The sequence below is a fragment of the Medicago sativa genome, chromosome 6 (assembly GCF_051527215.1).
Source record: "Medicago sativa cultivar Bolivia chromosome 6, Bolivia_mono, whole genome shotgun sequence".
Lineage (NCBI taxonomy): Eukaryota > Viridiplantae > Streptophyta > Magnoliopsida > Fabales > Fabaceae > Medicago > Medicago sativa.
The window spans coordinates 585,693-600,966 of record NC_140754.1 but is presented as its reverse complement, the minus strand read 5'-3'; the positions used below and the strand labels follow the sequence as shown (position 1 = coordinate 600,966).

General features: G+C 31.7%; 1 protein-coding gene, 1 long non-coding RNA gene and 2 pseudogenes across 3 annotated transcripts; 3 read left to right on the top strand and 1 right to left on the bottom strand.

Moving 5' to 3' along the window:
* Nucleotides 1–312: 312 nt before the first annotated feature.
* Nucleotides 313–1,694, top strand: LOC146911840 (alkane hydroxylase MAH1 pseudogene; annotated as a pseudogene).
* Nucleotides 1,695–2,632: 938 nt separating this feature from the next.
* On the top strand, nucleotides 2,633–3,133 carry LOC146911839 (short-chain dehydrogenase TIC 32, chloroplastic-like). Its single transcript, XM_085717894.1, has 2 exons — nucleotides 2,633–2,901; nucleotides 3,028–3,133. The coding sequence occupies exons 1-2, from the start codon at nucleotides 2,633–2,635 to the stop codon at nucleotides 3,131–3,133; spliced, it is 375 nt and encodes a 124-aa protein (XP_085574020.1).
* Nucleotides 3,134–7,492: 4,359 nt separating this feature from the next.
* On the bottom strand, nucleotides 7,493–9,282 carry LOC146911838 (alkane hydroxylase MAH1 pseudogene; annotated as a pseudogene). The gene has a single exon (XR_015014671.1). The product of XR_015014671.1 is annotated as an alkane hydroxylase MAH1 pseudogene (transcript).
* Nucleotides 9,283–12,459: 3,177 nt separating this feature from the next.
* Nucleotides 12,460–14,799, top strand: LOC146911837 (uncharacterized). The gene is made up of 3 exons (XR_015014670.1): nucleotides 12,460–12,758; nucleotides 12,919–13,005; nucleotides 14,468–14,799. It is a non-coding gene; the product is annotated as an uncharacterized LOC146911837 (long non-coding RNA).
* The last annotated feature ends 475 nt before the right edge of the window (nucleotides 14,800–15,274 follow it).

The following is a 15,274-nucleotide window of genomic DNA, read 5'->3' as shown; positions in this document are numbered from 1 at the left end:
GCAGAATTCGAAAGAAAAAACTTCCCAAGATATGAGCATAAACTTAACCCATAACAAAAGGAATTGACAGAAAGGTGAAATATGTTACGAAAAAAAAATCCCCTCGTATCTCCAACTTAAGATATCTATTATCTATTATTGTCGGCCAATTAGGAGAAAAAACAAAAAACTGAAAATTTTATCGAAATATACAACTATATCATACTATAAAACTGAAAATATATTCTTTAAAAAATAACTGAAAATATCTATTATTAATGTATAGGTTAATGTTATATAAAGGACAACCCCCATATATACAACTATATCCTATATTGAAATATATCAAAAATTTATAACAATGGTTATCCTTGGCTATCCATCAATAATTTGTACACTCTTCATCATATGCATCTTTTTCCAAATTCATCGTCTAAGACGTTGCAAATACCACTCTTTTGGAACTTGTGGCAAGTTCATGATTTAGTAACTGAGGCATTGAAACAACAACATAGGAGCACATGTGAGTTCATGGGACCTTGGTTTACCAACATGAACTATTTGGTTACTAGTGACCCTATCGAACGTGCATCACATGATGAGCAAGTATTTTGATAACTATGTAAAGGGTCAAGAATTTCATGAGATTTTTGAAGCCTTTGGAGATGGAATATTCAACACTGATTCGGAGAAATGGAAAAATGGAATATTCTATAGACATATAGTGCCTAAAAGTGTTTGGAAGTTGCAAAAATGGCTTCAAATTGGTGAAGAGAAAAAAATGACCAAAGCATGCAAAGTATTTGATAATTTTATATACGCAAATATAGAGTCTAGAAGAAAGGAGCTAAGAAAATGTAGCAAAAATATGGAAATGGTTGATGATTTGCTAACAAGTTTGATAAAAGAACTAAAGAAGAGAAGAGCTCACAAGCAAAGCAGCAGTACATGATGAAAAGTTTCTAAGAGATGTTGCATTCAATCTTTTTGTAGCTGGGAGAGATACTATAACTTCATCGCTTACATGACTCTTCTATCTTATTGCTACACACCCTTTAGTGGAAGCTAAGATTCTTGAGGAGATTAAAGAAAATTTTGGGACCATTAATATTGAAAAGAAGTTAGGGTTTGATGAGTTGAAAAAGCTAGTTTATCTTCATGGTGCTATATGTGAAGCTCTAAGGCTTTTTCCTCCAATACCCTTTGAGAGAAAGCAAGCAATTAAAGGTGATATACTTCCAAGTGGCCATATTGTTAATCCTAATACAATAATACTATTTTTCTTGTATTCAATGGGGAGATTTGAAGAGATATGGGGAAAAGATTGTTTGGAGTTCAAGCCAGAGGAGGTGGATATCTGAAAGAGGAGGCATTGTTCATACACCATCTTACAAGTTCATTAGTTATAATGCTGGACCTAGAACTTGTTTGGGAAAGGACTTGTCGTTCATTCAAATTAAGATGACAACAATTGCTATTTTGAGCAAATATTGTGTCCAAGTAGTGGATGGTCATGTTCCTATATTAAGCCATTCGATTGTACTTCTCATAAAGAATGGTTTGAAGGTTAGGATAACAAAAAGAGAAATTTGATGGAAAAGATCAATTTCATCTATAAAAAACCATTATTAATTGTCTCTTGTTGTTTGTGTTTGGGTTGTTATAGTGTAATATCTAAGAAAATCTAATATTTTTTCTTCTTGTTTTTTATTTTATTTATGGGAATGAATCATCCTTCTCAAATGAAAAAATAAGTTATTGGACCTTTACTATGAATATTTAATATATTAAGTTGGTGGTTCCATTGTCTTTTTTTCTTTTTGACTCAAGTGTTTTATTGGCAAACTTAAGAATATAGAACAAATATATTAATTTGGTGGTTCCATTGTCTTTTTTTCTTTTTTTCCTTTACTATAAAATTTACGAATTTAATTTTTAGTTATTATAAAAATTTCTTCATAATTTAGATGCTATTTGTTATTTATGTTAACTCCATCCACACATTTTTATAATATTTGTGGTCACATTGCCATTTTGACATCAAAAGAAGAGACAAATCTAAATATCTCTATTTAATGGAGTGCTAGATTTTTTTTTAGAATAAACAGTACATGAATAACTGAATTTAAATTTTCAAGTGTTGAAATTTTTTTATTTTTTATTTTGAAAGAAAGTGTTTTTGAAGGAAACACTTTCTTTTAAAAAAAATAGATGTTATAGTTATAGAAAATTGAGATTTAAATGGTTTACAAGGTAGGAGTATGAATACTAACTAGCTAGAGGTGTATAGAGTAAATTCTTCATTCCACCAAGAATAGGCAAACGAAATAGGCTTCGAACCAAATGGCTCAATGATTATAACCTTTCATAAACAAGCCCTAGCCCTCTAATTCCCATTTAACACGTTACTTAGAACTCCAAATATTAATCACATAATAGTAACGAACGTTTAAAAGTTGTTAACCATAAAAGTTTTGTTGCAACTACTACTTGCAAGTTGTATACAAGAAGCTCCCACAATCGTATATTTAAACTAGTGTATCTCTGTGTTTATATATCTCGGATTTTAATGATAGGTTCTTTCTAGGGTTACAGTACAGGCTATACAACACCAGCAGTAATTCTGAACATGTTTGTAACATGGATAACAATAATGAAGTTGTTATTATTGTTGATTTTTGACTTGGAAGGTGGTACTTATGGTATTGGAGCTGAAACAGCTAGAGTGTTAGCAAAGAGAGGAGTGAGAATTGTGATTGGTGCTTGGGACTTGAAGAAGGCAATGAAAGTGAGAGACAATATACAAAAAGAGAGTCCAGATGCTGAGGTTATTCTGTTGGAGATTTATCTTAGCTCTTTCTCTTCTGTACAAAGATTTTGTTCTGATTTTTTAACTTTAGATCTTCCACTTAATATTCTAATGTAAGTTCTGTCATCATATTGTTCTACTTTTTCATTTTATAATAATAGCATAGTGAAATAAAATGGGAAAAAGTAATGATATTTTATGATATGTGCAGTAATGGTTAGAATAAATAAATTTTACAGAAACAATGCTGGTATATTCTCTCAAGTTTTGGAGCTTTTTGCAGAGAAAATTGAGATGACATTAGCCACAAATTACTTGGGTACATTTCTAATTCTTAATTCTTAATGCATATTTGGTATCATAGTGGTTACATTACATAATGAAAGTGTTCATATTTTATTGAATTGTAGGACATTTTTTGCTAACAGAAATGTTATTGGACAAAATGTCCATTCTTACTGGACTCCGCCCTCAAAATCTAAATTTTCATCATTTAGACCCTTTTTTTCATGGTGATAATACAATTCGGATTACGTAATCCGGAATGCAAAGGGGCATTTTTGGAAATTTTACAGGGCGCGGGAGAAGTCAACAGGGTGGGAAAAGTAATACTTGATATAAAGTTTAGACATCGTAAATGTGACTTCTTTAAAAAAAAAATGTGACTCATCGTCGGCCCAATACATTTGTAGGCCTAAAGCAAACTTTAAATCTTTTAAGTATGTTGAAGAACAATAACACAAAATTAGAAAAAAAAAATTATGTAGGTTGAAAGTAATTATATTTGATGCGTGTCAGACATTAAATGTGGATATCTCGTTAGTTGGAATTCAAATATTGGTTCGTCACATTGTGAGAGTCTAGCCCCTTTCACTAGAGTCAATCCAATTATTGGAAGAAATTTTAAAAAAAAAACTTAATCACTAATATGTTGAAAATAATATTTAATATAGACATTGTTTACCCAATGTAGTTTCTTAAATGATTAAAATAATATAAATCACTTTTTACTTTTGCAAACATTGACTACACCTATCTTAATATATTTTCAAAAACTAAAAATATGAATGAAAAAAGATTTTGAGATACGAATAACAAAAAAAAATATAGCATTGGAATCAAACTTGCAACATGAACTGCGACTCTTCATCTGACCATCACGTGAGTTTATGGTAAATATGTTTAGAAAATTTGACTTAAATAAATATATTCAAAGCTAAACAGATTTGAGGCCTAAATTTTTTGGGGGCATAAAGCCCTTACTTTAGTAGCAGCCCTCTTGAATCAACTGTGACGAGATTATATAAAATACATGCAATATAAATGTTAATTTGATTAAGAGAAGAAAAGGAGTATTAAAAATAAGTTTAAAGGTGGTGGATTATCAGTTCAAAACAACTTTGCACATACAATCAATGCAAACACTCAAAAATGGGAGAAGGTAGTTTACATAACACCACAATTATTTTCTACTTTTTCTTTTATTAATTAATCTAATGTGGTAATTTTCAGTGTTTTCAATAGTTGTCTGTGCAAAATTACTTTGAACCGACAATACACCACCTTTAAGTCGGTCATCATGTATATATCGGAATATAGACAATTTGCTTATCTTGGATTAAATAGACAACATACCAACATTAAAAAAAAAACTATTATTAGTTCCAACTGTTATTTTTATCAGTTTATAGACTTTAAGACTAAATATATTTTTAGTCTATATAAGAAAAATTACTTTTTGTACCACAAGAAAAAGTCTCCAACGCATTTTCCATCAACATTTTCGTCTTTGTTTTTAACTCCCTGAACATGGTGAGCAAAAGTTAATGTGAGTTGGATCATGGAGTTCATAATGAAAGTAGGCATGACAATCACGTCTTGACATTTTGGTAACCTAACATTTTTTTTACGGCTATTTCTTTTTTCACCATACTCTCTTCTCATGCATCCTATTGGATTATAAATTCCGAAAAAATGAAGGGCTTACGGAGATGTTTTAACGTGTTTTAGAGAGTTTGGGATTACATGTAAGTTGTTCAGTTTATAAAATTCATAACTGGTACGAGAAGAAAGTAGAGTAGAAAAAAGCGTTTTTCCCACACGGGTGTGTGAAGAAAGCGTTTGATTTCAATTTCATCTTGTGATATGGCCCAATATACACACCTCCTGGAGACAGCCCAAATACCAGATTAAACTAGTCTATACCCCCAACACAAGGTTCCATACTCTCACAAACCATGTGAATTTTTAAAAGGCGAAATTAAACTCGTCTTCGTTTAAACTAAATTTAAGATAATGATTTCGTCATTTATCTTTTTTTCATGTCATTTTTATCCTTCTGATATGTTTGCATATGAATTTTCAAGCATCAAATCTATAGATTTGAATCTTGAAAATTCATATACAAATTGATCAAAGGAACAAAAATGACGTGAAAAAAAAAGTAAAAGATGAAATCATTGCCAGAAGTTAAGTTAAAAGATCAGGAAAGTAATATTTCCTTTTTGTAGGTACTAGAATTTATTTTTATTTTTTTAAAAGAAAATATATGGAACATAAGTTTGTTCCTATTTTTGTTTTTTACTTTTCCAAAATGTCAGAATTTTGAATTTTTCACATTTTAAAAACTTAAAACATAAATTTTCACATTTTCAAAAAACAAAAGAAAAAATAATATTTACCCGGCTGTTTTTTCTTTTGGAGTTTTTTTAGATGTTACGCCTATATGCGGCATCGTTGTATTTTTTCTCTGCCTCTCCGCGTCTTGCGAGAGTTCCGGTTTCAATAATATTTGCCGTTTTAAAAAGAAAAAAGAAAAAAGTTGGAGCGTCTGTCTTAACGTAAGCTAAAGGATAACTAAGATTCTTTTCTCAAGTAACTTACTAGCTAGAAATTCACCTCATAAGATGACTAAGTAGAAAATCTACAGTTCAAACTTCAACCACTAAATATTATATGGAATATCCCTACCAATTGTACTATACTTACGGATATGAGACAAACAATCTGAGTTTTAATATTGCATATATAGATTTTTCACATTTAAAAAAAGCAATTAACAAAATTATAGGTCAACCTCTATGTAGGCTATGTCAAAACTACACCTAAACTTCAAAATAAAAAATAGACAAGTGTAAATCTTTTTGTTCTGAACTTTTAACTTCTTGAAAAAAAGTTAAAAAATTCACAAATTTATTTTCTATTTTGATTCTTCCTCGAAATTTTCATAGATATTGCCTTCATTTTTTTAACACACAAGTTCATATTTTCTTATATTTTTTAAGTTAGTTTTGACCAATGTTGTAACCATGGCTATATAGGTATAAGTGGTTCGGACATAACCAATAAAACTAAAAGCTTATTAACAAAAAAATATTACATCATTATAATTTTTATTCTTATTACTTACTTCCACTTAGACTTTGCCCAAGCTCAATATGAAAAATACACCAATGCACTATGAATTCTCTTTTCTCATTCAACCTTCTTCTCAACAAGTCACGAGTAACAAAATTGTGGTTTGTATGCATTATTATGCATGGTAATATGCGATGGTTTCAAAAGTTGCAGAATTCGCAAACAAGCATAGCATTAACTATTGTAAATGTATTTATTTGTTTTAATTGTATTTTCAGACGACCGATCAACCAAACTTGAACCAAACTAAATATCATCGGTTTAGTTTGTTTCAATTCAACTGCTAAAATAATGTTGAAAATCAAATCAAACCGAACTGTTCCCCATTTGATTGGTTTGAATATTTTTTTTTATTGATAATCGAACTAAACAGAACCGGTACACCTTTAATTATAACAGACAAACCAAGTCGATGGTTTGTGATTCATAAACCTATATACAAACTGCAAATTAGTTCAGATATTTATTTTCATAATATTTCACATCATTGTTGATTAACATTTTGTTAACAGATGATCTAATTGAAAGAAATAAATTAGTTATAGAACCAAATTACAAATTTTTGTTGTTTAAGGGTTTATTTAAAAATTCTTAAATAGTTTGTGGACCTGGAGGTTTTTTTCTTCTTCTAAATATAAAGAGAAGAAAAGTGAGTTTTAATGTTTCAACTTTTTTATATATTGGAAATTCTGAAATTCTCTTTTTAAAATATTGGATCATAAAGTCTTTCACATTTAAAAAAAGCAGAAGAAATTTTGGACAAATTAAAGTAAGAATTTAGATAATTTGTGAGGTTTGGAGACTAAAATTTTAATTCATCAAACAATTGGGAAAACATAATACTTAGAACCAAATGTCTCCATAATTACAAGCTTTCGTAAACTATAGGATAAGATAAACTAGCTTGTATACATGTATAATAATAACTAGCTTTCAAATCTTATCATTATCCTTTCAATCCAATTCTTGAAGAGAAAGTCTTATTCAATATTCTATTTGCTATCAAATCAGCAATTGGAATTATTTCAATTAAGATCACTTTCGAGTTGACTCAAAAGAAGAAGGTTACACAAATAATAATTTGTTAAAAAAATTGTGATGAAGATACCAATTAGTATTGACATTACATCCAATTTGGACAACACACATTACACTAGCTCACGTATAGAGATAGACAACAAATTACACTAGTTTATATGACATTTCTTATGTTATAAAAATTTTCTATGATTCTAGGAACTTATCAACTGCCGAAGTGAAAATAGATTGATAATCAAATACAAGGTCTTTATAGAATGATAATTTTATTTAAATAAATATATTTAAAATTTTAGATAGATATATTTTTTCATAATACTTCTCACATAATTGAGATATATTTAGTTATTTGATACAAGATACCATAGTTTTCAAATATATCCCCATACTTCATAAATATTTGAAATTGCTAGCTATCTCCATCAAATTAAATTCCCCTTTTGGTTATCTTAACCTTGAGACCATGTTCCATGAGAAGCACAATTGAGAGGTTAGGAGTGACTTGATGACCTTCCACAACACGGACACAATAGTTCCACAAAACAGAAGCAGCCACCATCTTAACTTGAATGAAAGCCAACTCTCTCCCCAAACAAGTTCGAGGTCCAGCATTAAAACTAAAGAACTTGTAAGACGGCGCATAAACAATTCCTCCTCTCTCAGAAATCCACCTCTCTGGCTTAAACTCCAAGCAATCCTTTCCCCAAATATCTTCATCCCTTCCCATTGCATACAAAGAAAACAATATCATATTATTCGGATAAACATGATGACCACTTGGAAGTATATCGGGTTTAACCGCTTCCTTTCTCTCAAAAGGTATAGGCGGAAAAAGCCTTAATGCCTCACATATAGCACCATGAAGATAAACAAGCTTTTTCACATCATCAACACTTAAAATCCAAGGCTTCTCTTTGTGTCCAAAATTTTCTTTGATCTCATCAAGAATCTTGGCTTCCACTAAAGGGTGTGTAGCGACAAGATAAAATAGCCATGTAAGAGCAGAAGTTATGGTATCTCTCCCGGCTACAAAGAGATTGAATGCAGCATCTCTTAGAAACTTGTCACCAAGTGCTTCACTTTCACTACCCTTATTTTTTTCTTCTCTAATCAATGCCGTTAGCATATCAACATGATGAGCATCATCACTTTCAGCATTGATTTCATTTTTGTTACAATTTTTCTTTAGCTCTTCGCGCTTTGAAGCAATACACGAAAATAGGAATTGATCAAATACTTTGCATGCCTCGGTCATTTTCTTCTCTTCACCGATTTGAAGCCAACTTTGCAACTTCCAAACACAAATCGGCACGGTGTGTCTATAGAAGATGGACTCTTCCGCTTGGTTAAAAGCCTTCTCAGATGGAACTTCGGGGAAATCTGTTGAAAGACAATTTGGATCATGTCCAAGAATTATCAAACAAATGTTATCGAATGTGAATCGATTGAACACATCTTGTAAATCGACCACCGACCCTTTTTGTTGTTGAACATGATTTAATAAAGGAATCAATGATTTCTCAACTTTGTTGTGAATGATTTTCTCTTGAAAAGCTTCAAAGCTTCTTTGTTTGAAGAGATATTGGAGAAGATTCCTATTGTATTTCCATTGATCTGAATCTGTAGTGAAAATTCCTAAACCAAAAGGTTCAAACATTTCACGAAACAAATCACCTTTGACAAAGTTGTCAAAGCTCTTGCTCATGATGTAGTGAACATTCAATGGATCAGTTGTGATTACACCATACATGCCGGTAAACCATGGTCCTAGGAACTCAATTGTTCCACCTTTTGATTTCAACAATTTAGCTGAAAATTCATGAATTTGTGATATGTTCCAAAGGAATTGTGGTAACATACCAAGGAAAGGCCAATTTGTGAAGGCTGGGGTTTTGAGGTATTTTGTTTGGTGAGAAGCAAAAAGGAATAAGGTGATGATGAGTGTTACAGCCAAAACTAGAGGTATTGTTAGCATGATCATTTTCAATGACAAAATTTCTATGTCAATGAAATTGATGAATATTTTTTCTAGAAGGATGAAATTGATGGATAGTGATATGCAACCCAATGTGTCCCTCTGTATATAATGGCATTCAAATGCTCTAATTTGATTAGGAAACAAATTATGAATGTAGTGACAAATGATGATATCAGGGTGTGAATAGTAGTCAAACAACATTTAATTAATTCATTTTATTACTATTTAAAATAAAAGAAATAATATATGAAAATTATATATATAGTATTATTCCTTAAAAAAATATACTATTATGATATATTTACATATTATGTATCAATTAAAATATTGTCCTTAATTTGTCCTTAATTAAAAGGGACAGCAATTTATATATTTTGACTGATCAAATAAAACAACTTATAAATTTTCAACTTATCATGAATAATAATAGACCAAATAATTAATTTAAAAGATAAGATCGTAATTAATTAAATTATTACATATAAAGTAGGCAACCCCTTTTGGAATAAAAATAAACATAGATGATTCTTTTTTTATCATGGAAATTTGTTATATTGAAGAATTTAATATGAGAGATTAAAAATTAATATACAAAAGTATATACTATTCATTAACTTGCTTAATTTATATTTTAGAATCATAATATGGGACCAATGGAGTAAGTATATATTCTAATACTATATTGGATGGATAAGTTCATATTATATTCAAAGGTTGAATTTTAAAATATTTTGGTAATTTCGTCTTAAAAAGAATAGATTGTAATTGTTTTATTGACCTCTCGCTGTCTCGCATCGTTCAAAAGTTACTCGAATTTATCGGATCGTAACTTCCAATAGAACAAAATCTGTCGGGAGTTACAACTTGATCATTATTTTTTGAATTACGACATGAATTTTGATTGACTTATTTCAAAGGTTGAATTATTTACGGGACCTATAGAACGATCAACAAACACTTTTTATGGCTAAAGACAGGTATTTCGATCCTGGACAAAGCCTAAATGTCAGATAAAAATTTGACTCCATATTCCTACAATGAATAATGATACATAGACATTCTTAGGTGGCAATACACATCCTTAGGTCGCAATACACCATTGACATCCACACAAAAATATGACACGTGGTCATATGGATCCCACACAAATACACTTTCTCTTTCATCTCCTCTTCTCTCTTCCTAGTGCATGAGGTGTACAAGGGTGTATGAGAATAAAAGGTGTCTACGTAACATTTTCCTTCTTCAATTGATTCCATACTCTTACAAACCATGTGAATTTTTTTAAAAATTCTTTGCGTATTTAATTAAACTAAAATTCATTTTTTATTTATAATTTTAAAGAAATATGATCCTATTTTAATACCTTTTGAAAATATCAGAATTTTGAATTTTTCCACATTTTAAAAATTTGAAACACAAGTTTTTCACATGGAACAAGCGTGGGTCTTAATGTTCCCATACCATATTCAGATTTTTCAGATTTAAATTTTTTGAAAATAGACAAAAAAGTTTAAATCTTATTGTTAAGAATTTTGAAAATTTTAAAACTCTTATTTTCTTTCTTACGTTTGGAGCATAAATTTTCCACATCTAAAAAATATAAAAAGATGTAAGTGGCAGTCAGGGGCTGTGCAAATAGTCATATAACACAGGGCTTCAAATTTTGAGTTTTTTTATTTTTTTTTATTTCATTTGCTTAATATATAATATTTTGAAATAAATTTTGGTACTTCATTCAAAGGTTGCTATGAAAGGAGTCAGTAATGACGTGGTTAAATATTTCAATGAATCTCTGTTTAGTGTTAGGGTATCAGGTGGTGCATAGATCATTTTGCATAGTTCCAACAGGTTGTTGAGTGTAGATTTCTTGAATGCTTTCAACTTGGTAGATAGTTTGGTATTGCTGCACGAGGTCAAGGTCATTGTGAGATGCCCATCTATTTTTGTATGGGTTAAGTTTCTTTATGGTCAGACAGTACCTTGGGTGTGGACATATCATGTCAGCCATTGGAGTGTAACAAGGCGACCCGTTGGCGCCGTTCCTTTATGCTCTTATGTTTCACCCTCTTACTCATTGTATCAGATATAGTTGCAAGCTTCTTTTTCGTGCTTGGTATCTTGATGATGGTCTATTGTAGGGGATTAAGAGGGGGTGCCAAAATCCCTTGGCATCATTCGGAAGTTCGGGGATTGAGCCTTGAAATGAATATTTGTAAGACTGAGATCTTTTGGCCTTTGTGTGATGGCAATATGCAGCATGAGGGGTTGTTCCCTTCAGATGTTATGAGAGACATTGGGGGTGAAATTGCTCGAAGGGTTTATCAAAGGGTTGACCAAGAAGAGACCTTCCGTGGCTGTTGAGTTAATGCATCTTTTTCCACATTCAAGATATCCTCACGTGGAGTCCATGTTGTTTGATAAGGACTTGTGGGGGGAAGTTAAATACATTGTGGTTGGTGGGGGTGCTTTCATTGGGGACCTTCAATGGAGATTGCCTTCTTTACCTATTAAGGTGGGAGGGTTGGGTATATACTTGGTACTAGATGCTTCCTCGTGCACTTTTGTAGCTTCTATTGGATGAGTGGTATGAACTTTGATTTTGACAGTATTTTGGATGGTCTTCATGATACGATTTCCGATTTTGGCTTTAGCAGTTTTACTATAATAGAAAGGACATCATCCCTCCTCAAGCACAATATGTCTTGACAAGTTCCCTTTTTTGTAAAATAGTTCATGATAATATGGAAGTGAAGTTTTACATGACCACAAGACAGTAAGCAGATTTTGGTTGTTTGCAAGTAGTACGTGCTCAAGATTTTCTTCTAAGCATGGATATAATAGGTCAGGGCGTTAGGCCAACAAATGTAATCAGTAGAGTATCGTACTATCCTCAGATATTACCTCATGATTCCATTATTTCCAATTTATGATGTGTGTCCTATTTGTCATAAGGCGTGTCTAGATACTTTTGAGGAGCATGCAATTCATTTTAAGGAGCTTACCGATGTAATATCCCGCCTGTCAGTATCGGAATATTACCGGTCGATCGTGCCAGAGGATTATTATTACGTAAAGAACGTTTAACAGAAATATTTTATGTGAAGTCAGCTTAATACGGATAAAGTATCAGTGACGGATTTAACACGCTTAAGACAAGGGCATTTTGGTAATTGCTTGAAAGAAGGATATTTAGTAGTGTTGTCCCAAAATATCTCATTTCATTTCATCCTTTCTCTTTCTAAGTTTGGCAAAGAGTTTTGCCCTCCCTTTTCTCTTTTCCATCGGCCTTCTCTCCTCTTCCTTAATCTTCTTCAAAATTTCACCAAAGCCTCAAGAAATCATCACAATCATCAAGCTTAAGGGATCCTAGTAGTGTTATTGCAAGAGTTTAACAAGCAAAGTTCATCTTTCCCTCACTTTGGAAGCAAAACCGCCCCTTTCCCATATATTTCAAACTTTCATTTTTCTTCAAAACCATGGAAAAATTGTTAGCAAACATGTTGATGGAGATACCCATGATGTTTTTAGAGCAAGGTAAGTAACAAAAATGTGTTCCCTTCCCTTTCACCAAGTAGGCCGCCCTTTACCCTTCAAATTGGGGAAAATTGCTCTTTGTAAAATTGTTCCAATTTCATGCTTTTAGTGTGTTTAAAATGTTATGGGTATTGTGGTTTTAACATGTTTGATGTTATAGGAGCTTTTGGAAGGAGAAGGCAAGTAACTAGTGGCTTGGGGTTGGAAGTTTTGCCACAAAGTGTTCAAGAGGAACCTCCACAAGATTGTGAGTTCCTTTAGTTAGTAAACCTTTCCTTTTGGGTAGTTCAATTATGCTATTAGATTGATAAATTATGATTTTGAGCATTAGAATATAGTTAGTGCTATTATGTTTAGGCTAAATACCCCTTGCTAATATATTCTAGAATTTGCTTTTATGTTAATTGTCATGCTTATGTTAGTATAGAAGTTGGAGGAAAATTATTAGGCAAGGATTCAATACATTTTTGAAAATATGTGTATGATTTCGGCTAGATTCCGGAAATTAGAAATTTGTTAAATATTTGGTATTTTCCTATCTTTGGCTAATGGGAATGAAAAACTTTTAAATGAATACACGACTAATGGCGGTTACGGATTGAACTTTCATTTTTCCGGATATGTAGCCGAAAAGTGTTATAAGAACCTCCAACCAAATACTACCATATTGCAATGCGTATTAATATAAAAGAATGTTTAGAATAAATTATGCCTTTAGAAATTATAGATTATGATCTAGTATGTTAGGACATAACATAGAGACATTATGACTTAAGATATTTACCCTTGCTAGTGTACTCTAAAATGGTTTTATATTGATAATTATGCTTATGGTAATGTATGAGTTAGAGGAAAAAATTGTTATGACAAGTTTTGCACAAGTATGAATAAATATGCACATTTCGGCTATAATTTTGGAAAGTGAGAATTGTTGGTTTTATTACTTTGTTTCAAATCTTAGCTAATGTAATTTACACTTTTAAGGTAATATAATGGTTTGGTTTGGCTAAGAATATAAATTCTCATTATTACCGAACGTGTAGCCAAAATGTATTATTATGACCTCTAATTACGTATTACCATATAGCATTATTATTTATGTAAAAGAATGTTTAGAGTAAATTGGCCATGAATAAGAGTTATGGGTAAGTCACTAACCCGGGTAAAATACCATTTTTGAGAAGAGAATAGTTATTGACACATTTTCAGTTAGAGACGAGAGTTTAATTCTCACTAACAGACATGACATTAATTGATTTATTAAATTGTGGCTTTCTCTATCCCGCCAGTTGGATACGAAAGGTTCCCGCCAGTTGGAACGGGCACTATCCGTAAGGATGACCCCACAATAATCAGAGGAGTCCGGTATCCCCGTCAGTTGGGTTTCCCGCCAGTTGGAAAATATTTATATATACCGGTTATCAGAGGAATAAATTCCGGGGTTACTCCACCTGGGTTTATTCGTAAAATCAACTCAGATAATATTGTTTGTTCAACGCTAACTTTACTAACACATTTGTTAGACATTGAGATTAAATATTCAGTTATGTTAAGATATCAGAGTTACAGGTTAAAGATGTATAATCTCAGAGAGGTCGAATTTAGACAGAGGACAATCATAGGTATTCCCAAGGATTGTCTGCAGCCTAGGATAGGTGGAGCTCACTGAGACATTATGTCTCATCCCATTCCATTTATTATTTTTTCAGGTCCACAGTCATCCAAGAGGAAAGATTAAGTAAAGGCTACATATTGATTATGGCACTTCATTGATGATGTCTATATGTGGAAGTATGTCTCAGGACTTGTTGTGATGTATTTTAGTCCATATCAGTTTATGGGAATTATGTATCAGATTATGTATAATATTCTGTGCTCGTCAGTTAGTACAGATATCATCTAGATAATATGTGAAGATTATCAGATAATCAGACAGGAGTCCTAAAGACATATGCACATTATCAGTCATCACAGGTAAATTTCTATATTGAAATTTAATGTACCCGGTATTAAATTTTAACGCTTTCTAAAATTCTAGACACTTATGAAGGCGTTACAATTTGGTATCAGAGCTGGTCGATTCAGATCGTGCCTTGGGTCATTAGAATTCAATAAAAGCAGTGGGACCATTGGGTTCCGGATATTTATTCTAAATGTCATGTCTAGTTGAGCCTGATCAACTCAGACTAGTATATGATAGTTAGAACAAATGTCTGAGAGCTGAATATGTCCTAGGAGGAATGAAGCGTACGAAGAAGGCAGTCGAGGTGTCAGGTTTTATAATGATTCTTGATAAGGAAGTATTTAATGCAAGAAGGTGGTTGGTGATTTGTGAAGATGGAAATTCCTCGGGAATGGATAGAAAATGTTATAAGTAAGACGGAGTACTTTGATATTATTAGACTGCACTTTGTATGTGGATACAAGAGAAGTAAGATACTCAGGGACGATTGTAATCATTATATAAGCCGCAATATAGGAAGTATGATGTAAGGTATGGAAAAATAATTCGAAAT

Bases quoted from the DNA above. Each gene is read 5' to 3' on its own strand.
- LOC146911839 (XM_085717894.1), top strand. From the start codon at position 2,633: ATGAAGTTGTTATTATTGTTGATTTTTGACTTGGAAGGTGGTACTTAT. The intron at 2,902-3,027 runs GTAAGTTCTGTC...TAAATTTTACAG, and splicing joins CTTCCACTTAATATTCTAAT to AAACAATGCTGGTATATTCT.